The sequence below is a fragment of the Rhinoraja longicauda genome, chromosome 2 (genome assembly GCF_053455715.1).
Source record: "Rhinoraja longicauda isolate Sanriku21f chromosome 2, sRhiLon1.1, whole genome shotgun sequence".
Taxonomy (NCBI): Eukaryota; Metazoa; Chordata; class Chondrichthyes; order Rajiformes; family Arhynchobatidae; genus Rhinoraja; species Rhinoraja longicauda.
The window spans coordinates 15,088,156-15,101,805 of record NC_135954.1 but is presented as its reverse complement, the minus strand read 5'-3'; the positions used below and the strand labels follow the sequence as shown (position 1 = coordinate 15,101,805).

The window sequence follows — 13,650 nt, the reverse complement described above, 5'->3', positions numbered from 1 at the left end:
TTTATCCTGACTCTTGCTCAACTATAGCTGGTAAATTGCACAAATTGCTCTACTATAGCCAGTAAATGGTCACACTTCCTTCTCAGCGCCCAATAATTCTCATAACACCAACCACGCCAATCATGGCAGCTGATTAAGCACGGCTGTCAGTGTTTGCTCCAATACACTCTCATCCCGTTAATATTTGTAAAGCCCACCATTGATCCAACCAGGAGAAGAACTTTGAGTTCTGGAGCTACAACATGGAGCAGTGGTCCCACCACTGCAAGCAGGCATTGCAAAGGCACATAATTAATTACAAGACATCCAGAATGTATACTGAAGCTCATGGAAAGTGAATCATCAACTTATAGTGATTCTACTTTTTGGTAATTAAGGCACATTCATGTGTGGAAATCTAATGCCCTGGTAACATTAACATCTTCCTAGAGGTTTATCTCAAGCTACTGGGCCATTTAATGAATTTATCCAAGTGGATTTTGTTTATTGCTATTAATAACCAGTTTCTCTCTTCCACAAAATTAATTCTTGATTCGGGGAAAGGAAATTGGTGAGGGCATTTACCCTGAGGTGGGTTTTGCACATGCTTTCTAGACACTAGCCATCATACAATTTGGAGGTTTGTAGCTTTCTGTCCTTTGCAGCCAGTTTAGGTTTGCAGACACACTTTAATGTAGATTACACACGTGCCAACTCTTGCACAGCAGTGATGGTTATACTTGTGCAACCTTTCACTGTGAATGAAGTTTAAAGGAGACATTGGTCAGGCAAGATACTGCAAATCAGTGGATGCAAAATATCCTATAACGGTGGCACAGTGGTGGAGTTGCTGCCCTACAGCGCCAGAGACTTGGGTTCGATCTTGTCTACGGGTGCTGTCTGTACGGAGTTTGTACGTTCTCCCTGTGGCCTGCGTGGATCTTTTTTCCAAGATCCGCGGTTTCCTCCCACACTCCAAATATCTACAGATTTGTAGGTTTATTGGCTTGGTATAAATGTAAATTGTTCCGAATGTGTGTAGGATAGTGTTAGTGGTACAGGGATCTGGTCAGCGCGGACTCAGTGCTCCGAAGGGCCTGTTTCTGTGCTGTATCTCTAAACTAAACTAAACTTCTAAGAAGGAGAGTTGAACTTATAGAGGTGTGTAAAATCATGAGAGTAATTGATCAGGTAGACACAGAGAGTATCTTTCCCAGAGTGGGAGAAATCGAGAACCAGAGGACATAGGTTTAAAGAGAGGAGGGAAAGATTTAGTAGGAGTCTGAGGGGTAGCTTTATCACACAAAGGATGGTGGATGTATGGAATGAGCTGCCAGAGGAGGAGGTTGAGGCGGAGGTTGCAATACTAAGAAACAATGAGACAGGTGCATGGATAGGGGGGGTTTAGAGGGATATGAGCCACGTGCAGGCAGGTGAGACTAGCGTAGATGGGACATGTTGACCGGTGTGGGCACCACGGGCCTTTTTCCACGCCATATGACTCTACGAATCTAAAATAATTTAAACTCAAATACTGCCTGAAGGAAACAAAGCAAAAAGGAAGTGGATATATAGAAAAGAGAAAGTAGTAGGATTCTCAATATGGAGATCCTCCTGTTGGTCAGAGGTAGTTGCGAAAAATTTGCCTTCATTAATTATGTTCAACTGCAAGGCAATGCTCTGTTCCCACAAAAATGCAAGGATGATCTGCTAAATGCTGGTGTAAGAGGTGCTACATTTAAGCTACTGGATCATCAGACTGCCTCCATGGTCTGAATGGTGTCAAGTTAGGAGGAGGAGGAGTTCAACGAGATCTGGGTGTCCTAGTGCATCAGTCAATGAAAGGAAGCATGCAGGTACAGCAGGCAGTGAAGAAAGCCAATGGAATGTTGGCCTTCGTAACAAGAGGAGTTGAGTATAGGAGCAAAGAGGTCCTTCTACAGTTGTACCGGGCCCTGGTGAGACCGCACCTGGAGTACTGTGTGCAGTTTTGGTCTCCAAATTTGAGGAAGGATATTCTTGCTATGGAGGGCGTGCAGCGTAGGTTCACTAGGTTAATTCCCGGAATGGCGGGACTGTCGTATGTTGAAAGGCTGGAGCGATTGGGCTTGTATACACTGGAATTTAGAAGGATGAGGGGGGATCTTATTGAAACATATAAGATAATTAGGGGATTGGACACATTAGAGGCAGATAACATGTTCCCAATGTTGGGGGAGTCCAGAACAAGGGGCCACAGTTTAAGAATAAGGGGTAGGCCATTTAGAACGGAGATGAGGAAGAACTTTTTCAGTCAGAGGGTGGTGAAGGTGTGGAATTCTCTGCCTCGGAAGGCAGTGGAGGCCAGTTCGTTGGATGCTTTCAAGAGAGAGCTGGATAGAGCTCTTAAGGATAGCGGAGTGAGGGGGTATGGGGAGAAGGCAGGAACAGGGTACTGATTGAGAGTGATCAGCCATGATCGCATTGAATGGCAGTGCTGGCTCGAAGGGCTGAATGGCCTACTCCTGCACCTATTGTCTATTGTCTATAAAGTGGGATGAAATTGTGCAGAGATAAATCAAGGAAACAAGGTTTCAGATTTTGTCCAAATAAAAAGTGTTGGAGGAACTTAGTGGGTCAGGCAGCACCTGTGGAGAACATAGATAAAATGACGTTTCAGGTTGAGAGCCTTCTATGACAGCCACTACTAATAGAGTGGAAGGGAGGGAGGTGGGGTGGCAGACAAAAGATGTAAAAGAAAGGTGAAGATGGGACAATAGACAATAGGTGCAGGAGGAGGCCATTCGGCCCTTCGAGCCAGCACCGCCATTCAATGTGATCATGGCTGATCATTCTCAATCAGTACCCCGTTCCTGCATTCTCCCCATACCCACTGACTCCGCTATCCTTAAGAGCTCTATGTAGCTCTCTCTTGAATGCATTCAGAGAATTGGCCTCCACTGCCTTCTGAGGCAGAGAATTCCACAGATTCACAACTCTCTGACTGAAAAAGTTTTTCCTCATCTCAGTTCTAAATGGCCTACCCCTTATTCTTAAACTGTGGCCCCTTGTTCTGGACTCCCCCAACATTGGGAACATGTTTCCTGCCTCTAACGTGTCCACCCCCTTAATAATCTTATACGTTTCAATAAGTTCTCCTCTCATCCTTCTAAATTCCAGTGTATACAAGCCTAGTCGCTCCAGTCTTTCAACATATGACAGTCCCGCCATTCCGGGAATTAACCTAGTAAACCTACGCTGCACGCCCTCAAATCAACAGTAAGGAAGGCAATTGCATTTGTTTCAAGAGGGCTAGAATACAAAAACAGGGATGTAATACTGAGGCCCTGTGAGGCACTGGCCAGGCCGCATTTAGAGTATTGTGAGCAATTTTGGGCACCATATTGGAGGAAGGATGTGCTGGCTCTGGAGAGGGTCCAGAAGAGGTTTACAAGAATGATCCCAGGAATGAGTGGGTTAACGTATGATGAGTGCTTGACGGCACTGGGCCTGTACTTGCTGGAGTTTAGACGAATGAGAGGGGACCTCATTGAAATGTACTGAATAGTGAAAGGCTTGGATAGAGTGGATGTGGAGAGGATGTTTCCATTAGTGGGAGAGTCTAGGACTTGAGGTCATAGCCTCAGAATTAAAGGACGTTCCTTAAGGAGAAGAGGAGAAATGTATTTAGTCAGAGGGTGGTGAATATGTGGAATTCTTTGCCACCGAAGGCTGTGGAGGTCAGGTCAATGGATATTTTTAAGGAAGAGATAGATTATTGATTCGTACGGGCATCAGGGGGGGTTATGGGGAGAAGGCAGGAGAATGGAGTTAGGAGGGAGAGATAGATCAGCCATGATTGAATGGCGGAGTAGACTTGATGGGCTGAATGGCCTAATTCTGCTCCTATCACTTTTGACCTTATAAGATGGTGGCTGTAATGTGTATGTACTAGGCTGGGGAGGGGGCAGTGGAAAAAGAATGGGGCAGATAGAGGGGGTATTACTTGAAATATCAGAATTCAATGGTCATGCCATTGCGTTGCAAGATGTCCACCATCTTCCACCAACACCCACTCCCACACAAAGATAGTTTCCTTTGATGCTTTTCAATTGTCCTTCATCTTTTTTTGGGAGAAGTTTGCGTACCAAACAGCAGAGATCAAAAGCCCCAAGATTAAAAATGAAAATGCAGCCGTCCAGTAAAATGTCAGCTATTAAACAGTTCTGCCATCATCTATCAAAATGTGTTGCCACTTTTCCTTCAATGTAAATCATTGTTGTCTATTACCATCCTTTGGTCAATCTAGAGGATATATTATTGCAATCTCCCTGTGCTGTAGTTGCAGATACTGTCACTTATGTGACATTTGACTCAGAATCCAGCAATTTATCATTCCGATGTTGTGAATAAGCAACAATCGTTTCTATAATTCATTGTCTCCAAAATTATGTGCATTGGAAGATATGCCTCACATTGCATATAACTTGCTATTGTAACTGAAATATCCATTACACTGAAACATCTGCAATACTGGCTCACGGAAAATGGACAATGCAATCTTCATAACATAAGAAACTGTTTAGTGCATTCCATACATTCTACAGTTTCCTTAGACTTTTGCTATGTTGAAGTTGAAGGATACCAGAAACACAAATAATATTATTTTTGCAACAAAAAAAAAATTGAAAGAGATTCAGTCCCCTGAAGGATATATTGTAGAGATTCACATCCACCCAGAAATCAAAATGAATCCGAAAGTCATTTTAAAAAACAAACCTAACCTCATTTATGTTTATTTTTCCAGAAGGTCCGGAACAAAACAAAACAGATAATCTCCAGAGGTTTTAGTCACATAGCTTGAAAACAAAAATAACAACACATTTGAAAGCATTGTGATATAAATATCTTTCTGTGCATTCTGATGGACCAAATGTCCTGGTGCATTTCTGAAGCAAAAATCAAAATAAGGATTTGTTCATACTTGCCGATTGAAACTATCAGTCAAACAATCACTTCTCAACATGAAAGCATTTATCCACTATATTTAGGAGTTCGAACGCATTCCTGGGGAGCTTTAATCTCCAAATGTTCTTCCCCAAGCCATTATTGGTTGCCCAAAACATCCATCGTTACAACAGCCATCTTCCAATGCCAATTAGAAACTAAACAGACACCACATTGTCCTGTTGGATGAATTCTGAGGATCAGTCAGATAGCACCTGCCATCCCATCACTTCTGAATATTTTTGTAACCAATAAACAGATGTGTACCTAGAAAAAAAAGGCCCTTTTCGTTTTATAAAATGTTGCATGCAGTCTAAATATTAATCTTTATTCATTATAAACATCCTAAATATTAATCTTTATTCATTATAAACTCCAGCGGATCAGCAACTCTGACCAAACAACCCTGTTTCCTGAATAAAACCTTCATACCAAACAGTCATGAGATTGGGATCTGCTTTTTTTCCCCCTCTATCTTTGTCGAAAGACTCCATGGACACACACACACACACACACAGTTTGGCACTTGGTATGATGCACATTTAAGGAGGTTAAACAAGAGCACCTACCTGTTCCTTGACTGAAGCCAGAATCGCAGAAGTGGTCTCTGGCTCAGAGCCATCTCCGTTGGAAGCAGTCAGCATTGGGATCAGCAAGTTATTTTTTTCAGATGCAGATGGCTGCTCTGGAACTGGCATAACTCCTGCATATTTTGGAACAGAACGGGACGGGGAAGAGAAATGGGAACAAAAAATGATATACGTTAACATAACTGGCAAGTACCTACGTGGATCACATGTTACTCAACAGATACATGCTTTCATTTACACACCACATAAGCGTTCTCCCACCTTACTCCACCATTTCCTTCATTGTCTTTTTCATTCATTGCACTCATCTACTTTCGTCTTTGGTCCATTTTTTGCCGCATCTCAAGGACTTGTTGGTACCTCACATACAATGAATTCTCCAATTTTAGGTAACGAAAATCCATCCCCCTTTCTTCTCCCTCTCCCCTCCCCCCCCCCCATGCCCGCCTGCACGTACTTATTTCTCCCTCTCCCGTACCCTTCCACCTACATTCCCTCCATGAGTTCTATAATTTGCGACTCTTCAATCCTTTTGTCTCACATATTCTGTCTTTTTATTTCCAACCATCCTTTGTCCAACCATACGCCTGTATCCAACTCTCTGCCTACCAACCCCCCCCTCACCGAAAAACACCTGTTACTTGCCACGTTTTCTACTGCCCCCCCTTTCTCCCACTCCTTCTGAAGAAGGGTCCCGACCCAAAATGTCACCTAACCACGTTCTCCAGAGATGCTGCCAGAGATACTGTTTTACTCCAGCACTTTGTCTCTTTATTTTATAAACCAGCATTGCAGTTCCTTGTTTCTACTAAAATAGAAGATATTGTTGACCATGAAGATGTTATCAAGGATTATTGTGAGATCTAGTTATGCTGGTCAACATGAGTGCAAGAGAAGTCATACCAGGGCAGGACCTTCACAGTGAATGGAAGGGCTCTGGGAAGTGCTGTAGAGCAGAGGGATCTCGGAGTACAAGTACATGAAAGTGGTGTAACAGGTAGATGGGATGATGAAGGCAGCATTTACCATGCTGGCCTTCAGCTGTCAGGTCTTTTGAGTATTGGGATATTATGTTACTGGTGTTACTAGGAGTATTGTGTTCAGTTTTGGTCATCCTGCAATCGGGAAGGATGCCTTTAAGCTAGAAAGAGTGCAGAGAAGCGATTCAAGGATGTTGCCAGGATTCAGTGGCCTGAGCTATCGGAGGAGTTTGGGCAGGCTAGGATTTTATTCCTTGGAGCGCATGAGGTGTGTTCTTATGGAGGTGTGTTCTTATAGAGGTTTATAAAACCATGAGGGGAATAAACAGGGTAAATGCACAGTCTTTTTCCCAGATTAGGGGAATCAAGATTAAATCTATTAAATCTTCATCCCCTCACCTTAAACCTACAGGCCATGGGTTTAAGGTGAGAGGAAAAAGATTTATACAGAGGGTGGTGGGTATATGGAAAGAGCTGCTAGAGGAAGTAGTTGAGGTTGGTACAATAACAAGATTTGAACAGGTATGTGGATAGGAAGGTTTTAGAGGGATACGAGCCAGATGGAACTATTTTAGATGGGGCACCTCATCAACCAACGTGGACAGGTTAGGCTGAGGGGCCTGTTTGGATGCTGTATGACTCTCAGTTCCACATTTATGTGAGGCTATATTATTACTCCCGAATTTGCTCATGTTTTCTTTCTGCACCTTTGCAACTCACCTCCAGTAAATTTCCCAAGTTAAGGGAGCTAACCTTCAGAACTAGCGAGAAGCTGTTCAGCTTAAAGCAATTGCACTCCAGAACCAAACCCTCCTTAATCAAGTTGCAAACATAGATGACGACTGCATTTGCACAGACTCATAGGTTGAGGGTCAAGCCATTGATGCTGGGAACACCAATTTATGCCTAAATCTTGCCCAAGTAAACTTCTCTATACTCCAACTCTATCCTCCCCCTGAATACAGTCCCTTCCCACCTACAGCTCGGGTACCTTGCATGTCTTCAGCAGTTTAACAACTTCCAATTCCCTTCCTTCCATTGCCTCGTCTTCGGCATGGGCATCTAGTCTCATATACCTCCACGAGGAAGATCTTGGGGCTCTCTGTGCCTTTCCCTCGCTTCCTGATCCATCCAGGTTTCCTAACGCACCCCTTCCCCCAGAACACAGTTTTGTTCTCCTCCCCCACCTAGTTCCATTTGCCCATCATCCTTCCCTTATCTAATTCCATTTATCAGTTCATAGCATCACTTTCCAGCCAGTCTCTAACTCCAATCCCTCTCCCCCTCAGCCGACTCCATTTGCACCTTTTTTTAACCTGTCTCATCCAGTTCTATCCATCACCCACCAGTGGCAACTTCCCAACCCCATCCCTGCCCCTAATGGTTCCATCTGCTCATCACCCAACACCTCATCTGGCTCTACCTATCAACCTATCCCTCTTTGTACTGACCATCGCCTCTCTCCACCCTCAAATATGACTCATCGACTGGACATTGTTGGAGTAGAATTTCCCTATTTCCAGTGCAGCACTGAGTTGATGTGTTGTGTCTGCAAAGTAAAGGCACCAGTAATCCTTGAAAAGCTAGTTGGTTTATGGCCAGGGAATGAAATGTAGTTAAACCACTCTGAATACAGCAACTCAGTGGGTGTTCTATGCAAGAGAAGATGTTGAGCCATGAGATGTCACAACTACCTTCAGCTCCTGAAACATCAACCATCTCTTTGCCTCCACAGATGCCGCCTAACCAGTTGTTTTCTCGTTCCAGACTATTGCATCTACAGTCTCTTGTATTCCCATTTGTCCCAATCTTGTTAGCCAGCCCATCCTCTCTTTGTGGCTATTACATTGCTTCATGCACCATAAATCTTTATTTTCTGCAATAAACTTTCATGCGGCACTCAAAATGTAAAGTATGTTCACCATCAACATTATATAAAAGGACCATCTGGTTTGTTATTTTAGATTTTTTTTAGAGATACAGCACGGAAACAGGCCCTTCGGCCCACCGGGTCCGCGCCACCCAGCGATCCCCGCACATTAACACTATCCTACACACACTAGGGACAATTTTGACATTTGCCCAGCCAATTAACCTACATACCTGTACGTCTTTGGAGTGTGGGAGGAAACCGAAGATCTCGGAGAAAACCCAAGCAGGTCACGGGGAGAACGTACAAACTCCGTACAGACAGCACCCGTAGTCAGGATCGAACCTGAGTCTCCGGCGCTGCATTCGCTGTAAGGCAGCAACTCTACCGCCACGCCACCTGATGTTTTTTGTTTCCATGTGTATTTAAACTTGCTAATGTTGGTTCAAGTCACAGAAGTAGCTGGAATGGTGCTACTTTGATGATTTTGTTGATTTTGAGGCTTTTGTGCAAATGTGTTAAGGGAATTCCCCTTGCAATAAAGCATGGCTGGGAAACTAAGCCAAGGGTATGCAGGAGGATTATAGAGAAGAGAAGCACTTTGTAGGAGGCCAAACTAAATCCGTGGCATTCAAGGAAGATCTTGACCTGAACTCTGCAAGGATCAGTGAGATGCTTCTGTTTGCTAAGGATAATCTCATTGAAAATGTCCATGGTGAATTCATAAACGCAATTTCAGAGCATGAACTGCATCGACACCAGCTATTTGGCAACCATAGTAATGAAATATTACATACATACTGGATAGACTAGCTGGAATTTAGAAGACTGAGGGGGGATCTTATTGAAACATATAAAATTCTTAAGGGGTTGGAGAGGCTAGATGCGGGAAGATTGTTCCCGACGTTGGGGAAGTCCAGAACCAGGGGTCACAGCTTAAGGATAAGGGTCTTTTAGGACCGAGATGAGAAAACATTTCTTCACACAGAGAGTGGTGAGTCTGTGGAATTCTCTGCCACAGAAGGTAGTTGAGGCCAGTTCATTGGCTATATTTAAGAGGGAGTTAGATGTGGCCCTTGTGGCTAAAGGGATCAGGGGGTATGGAGAGAAGGCAGGTACAGGTTACTGAGCTGGATGATCAGCCATGATCATATTGAATGGCGGTGCAGGCTCGAAGGGCTGAATGGCCTACTCCTGCACCTATGTTTCTATGTTTCTATGTTTCTATGGCTCCTTTCTGGATGGAGCTGAAGGTAGTTGTGTCGCCTCATGGCTCAACATCTACTCTTGAATAGAACGTCCACTGAGTTGCTGTATTCAGAGTGGGTTAACTACATTTCATTCCCTGGCCAAAGACCAGCAGGATTCGCAAGGTTTACTGGTGACATTACTTTGCAAACACTACGATACGATACAATAAAACTTTATTTATCCCTGGAGGGAAATTGATCTGCCAACAGCCATAAAACACCAGATATATGACATTAAAGTGACGAGTGGAAAGGATTGGGGATGTGCAAAATTTGGGGGGGGGGGGGGGGGAGCCAGCCTACCCCACGACCGAAGGGGGAGGAGTTGTACAGTTTGATAGCCACAGGGAAAACAGATCTCCTGTAGTGTTCTGCACTGCATCCTGGTGGAGCCAGTCTGTTGCTGAAGGTACTCCTCAGGTTGACCTGCGTGACATGGAGGGGGGGGAGCTGCATTGTCCAAGATGCTCGGCAGTTTGAGGTGCATCCTCCCCTCCAAGACCAGCCCCCATGATTCCAACTCTACCCCCAGGATGGCGCCAGCTTGTTAAGAAGACAACACATCAGCTCAGCGCTGCATTGGAAATAGAGAAATTCTACTCCCACAATGTTCATTGGATATTTTACCAGAACCTGCAAAATAACGATGGCTGGAATTTGGCAGCTTGTAGCAGCCTGCTATGCTATGCTATGCTAGATGGATTTGTGCAATCACCAGATGGCAGCCATTGAGTGACGTGGCTCTTGATTTTGACGAGCAATCCACATTGAGCCAAATGTCATGCAGTGAAAGTCATTAAAAGGAAATGTGGTACGATTAGTCATTAGAATGCATGAAAAACACCTCTGCTGGCTGAACCACCTTGGAAGGAAGTGCTTGAGAGAGAACAAATATGAAGATTTATGGTATTTATTTATGCACAAAATGCTGGAGTAACTCAGCAGGTCAGGCAGCATCTCAGGAGAGAAGGAATGGGTGACGTTTCGGGTCGAGACCCTTCTTCAGACTGATGTCAGGGGGGCGGGACAAAGGAAGGATATAGGTGGAGACAGGAAGACAGTGGGAGATCTGGGAAGGGGGGGGGGGGGGGGGGAGAGAGAGTGACAGAGGAACTATCTAAAGTTGGAGAAGTCAATGTTCATACCGCTGGGCTGCAAGCTGCCCAGGCAGTTTTCTTGCCAATATGATAGAAACAGAGAAACAAATACAACATGTGTAGGAAGGAACTGCAGATGCTGATTTAAACTGAAGGTAGGACACAAAATACTGGAGGTCAGGGAGCATCTCTGCAGAACAAGGATAGGTGACATTTAGGGGAGAGACTTAGAAACATAGAAACATCGAAAATAGGTGCAGTAGTAGACCATTTGGCCTTTCGATCCAGCATCGCCATTCAATATGATCATGGTTGATCATCCAGAATCAGTACTCCGTTCCTGCTTTCTCCCCATATCCCTTGATTCCGTTAGCCCGAAGAACTATATCTAACTCTCTCTTGAATATATCCAGTCAATTGGCCTCCACTGCCTTCTGTGGCAGAGGGTTCCAGATTCACAACTCTGGGTGAAAAAGTTTTTCCTCATCTCAGTTCTAAATGGCCTACCCCTTATTCTTAAACTGTGACCCCTGGTTCTGGACTCCCCCAACATATGGGTCCATTTTTCCTGCATCTAGCATGTCCAATCCCTTAAGAATTTAATTTTTTTCTCAAAGAACTCCTCTCATCCTTCTAAATTCCAGTGAATATAAGCCCATTCGATTGGGCATGCTGCCAGGTTAGGAAAGAGAGGGGGTGGGGTGGGGTGGGGGGTGGGGGGGGGGGGGGGTGGGGTGGTTGGGAAGAGAGATGGGTAAAAAAATAGGGTGTGGAATCACCTAAAATTGGAGAATTCAATGTTCATACCCAAGCAGAATATGAGGCACTGTTCCTCCAGTTTGCACATGGCCTCACTCTGACAATGGAGGTGGCCCTGGGCAGAAAGATCAATATGGGGTGGAAGGGGGAGTTAAAATGGTTAGTAAACGGGTGCTATTTGCAACATACGAATTATGAGAGTGTGTGGAATGAGGGGTTGTGGAGTGCGATGGAAATAAATAGAATTGAAGAAGGTGCCTTGAACTGGGGCTTCAGCCTTGATGCCTGCCATAATTTCTGCAAAGATCTTTCACAAAAAAGTGGGAATATAATTCATGCACACGAAGGATATGCAGGTATAGCCATCCCTCTCGTTCAATTGACTTCAGTTGTTCGCCACCCTGTTCAACGAAAGAGGGGAGTGAGTCAGTAGATGTCATGCAATCTGTTTGAGTTGTGGAAATGGCTTGAATAGCTGGTAGCATGCGCACATTGTTCTGTGTATGTGGTGTACACATCACTGCCAAGCGTGCAAATGTATGGGGGGAGTATGCAATTTTAAGGACAGACCCTGCCTAATAAAGACTCTTGGTAGGTGAGTGATGGGAATGAGCAATGCCTGAAGCTAAATAATGCAATTGGTTTAACAATAGCATCCGTAAATGCATTCCACTGACCTTGATCACTTGCGGAATGTTCTAGAAGTTGCAGCACTACATTTCACTTTAGTGTTCCATCTCTCTGGGGCCTTATCTGGAGAGTTCCTGCAATCCTTCAGATGCAGAACCCTATTTACCATTTCCCATCCTTCCATTGGGATTCGAACGCAATGTCCAAATATTTTGGAGATTGCTCTCTTCTATTTTGTTCTATTCCTTATAACTTATCAGCCCAGTTTCACATGTGGAATTATTGATAGCATCTGCTCCAGTCACAATGGACTTTCTCTGCAGAGAGTGCAGGCTAGATTTAAGACTGCAAGACAACAGCTAGACTTCGTCACTCATGATTTTACCCCTTTGTTGATGTGCCCAGCCAATTAATTGTTCAGTTATTAGTAGCGACCAAAATCAATCAAATGAGTAAGTAGCAATTAAGTTTGATGATTCTGGCAAAGTCCAATACTCTCAATTGGAATTGACTTTGAAGCTGTGCATTAAAGGTGAGAAGAGTGCAACATTTGTTAGATTTTCCACATGGACACAGAATAAACGAGGTTCTGTTACTGTAAAGTTCAAGGTGTTTGTATTTGAAATATAACTATCCATATACGCAGACCACACCTGGATGTCTGCATCGATTGGAAGTGATATGACCTTAGATGATATAAATGGCAGGCAAACATGGAGCAAAAAAAATGCTTTTATTTCCTCTCTGACTGACTATATCTTGAGGGTTTGAACAACAAATCAATCAGTCTGTGTAAAATTGAAGACTTTGACAAGGGTGGAATTGCACGCAAGGAACAATAGAGGTGGGAACTCAACAGAAATGTAGAAAAATTGATCTAAAAACAACCGTTGATAGAAGAGAGACCCAGAATTCGAAAGGGCCTGATCATTGGCCCTTTAATGCATTGCGCTCTTATGCAATCTTAACTTGGGAACCCACATTAAATTTTCCTAGCAAAATCATCCCCTGTGCCCTGAGTGTATGTTGGGGGGGGGGGGGCAAAGGCAGAAATAGTATTTTTGCCTTTTTTGTCGGGAAAAAACAGAGTTCAAATTATGTCTTTTGAATCTTCATTTTGCTCCTCCGGTGATGCTCTAATATTTAGAAGCACCTTATTCAGATCCTCCTTTGCCTCTGAATGCCTAACCTGGGTACAGCCCATATATATGAATGTGCATTTTGGTGACCAGTGGGATGAATTTGCCGGCTGCTGCGGGAATCTTCTGGGGCGTCAGAACTCGATATACAAGCATTTCCGACTTGCAGAATGTTCGGGTTATGAACAGTTCACGGGAACAGTACCCTGCCATAACCTGGGGACACGTAAGCAATTACAGCCTTTCCCTGGATTTTGCCACTTGCAAATTAGCTGCTGCTTTTTCCGACACTTCAGTGACTATCTTCAAGGTACATGATCTACAGTGCACTGCTTTCAGAAAATGATGATTCAAGATAGGCGACCTAAAA

The 13,650-nt window shown here is 44.0% G+C and overlaps 1 protein-coding gene across 6 annotated transcripts in view; it reads right to left on the bottom strand.

Moving 5' to 3' along the window:
* Positions 1-13,650, bottom strand: part of ctnnd2b (catenin (cadherin-associated protein), delta 2b) — a 775,275-nt gene that overhangs the window by 695,699 nt on the left and 65,926 nt on the right. For all 6 annotated transcript variants that reach the window (XM_078415264.1, XM_078415272.1, XM_078415320.1 and 3 more), the window contains exon 2: positions 5,535-5,668. In XM_078415264.1, coding sequence (XP_078271390.1) covers positions 5,535-5,663 — 129 coding nt within the window. In that variant the 5' untranslated portion in view covers positions 5,664-5,668. The remainder of the gene's footprint in view (positions 1-5,534; positions 5,669-13,650) is intronic.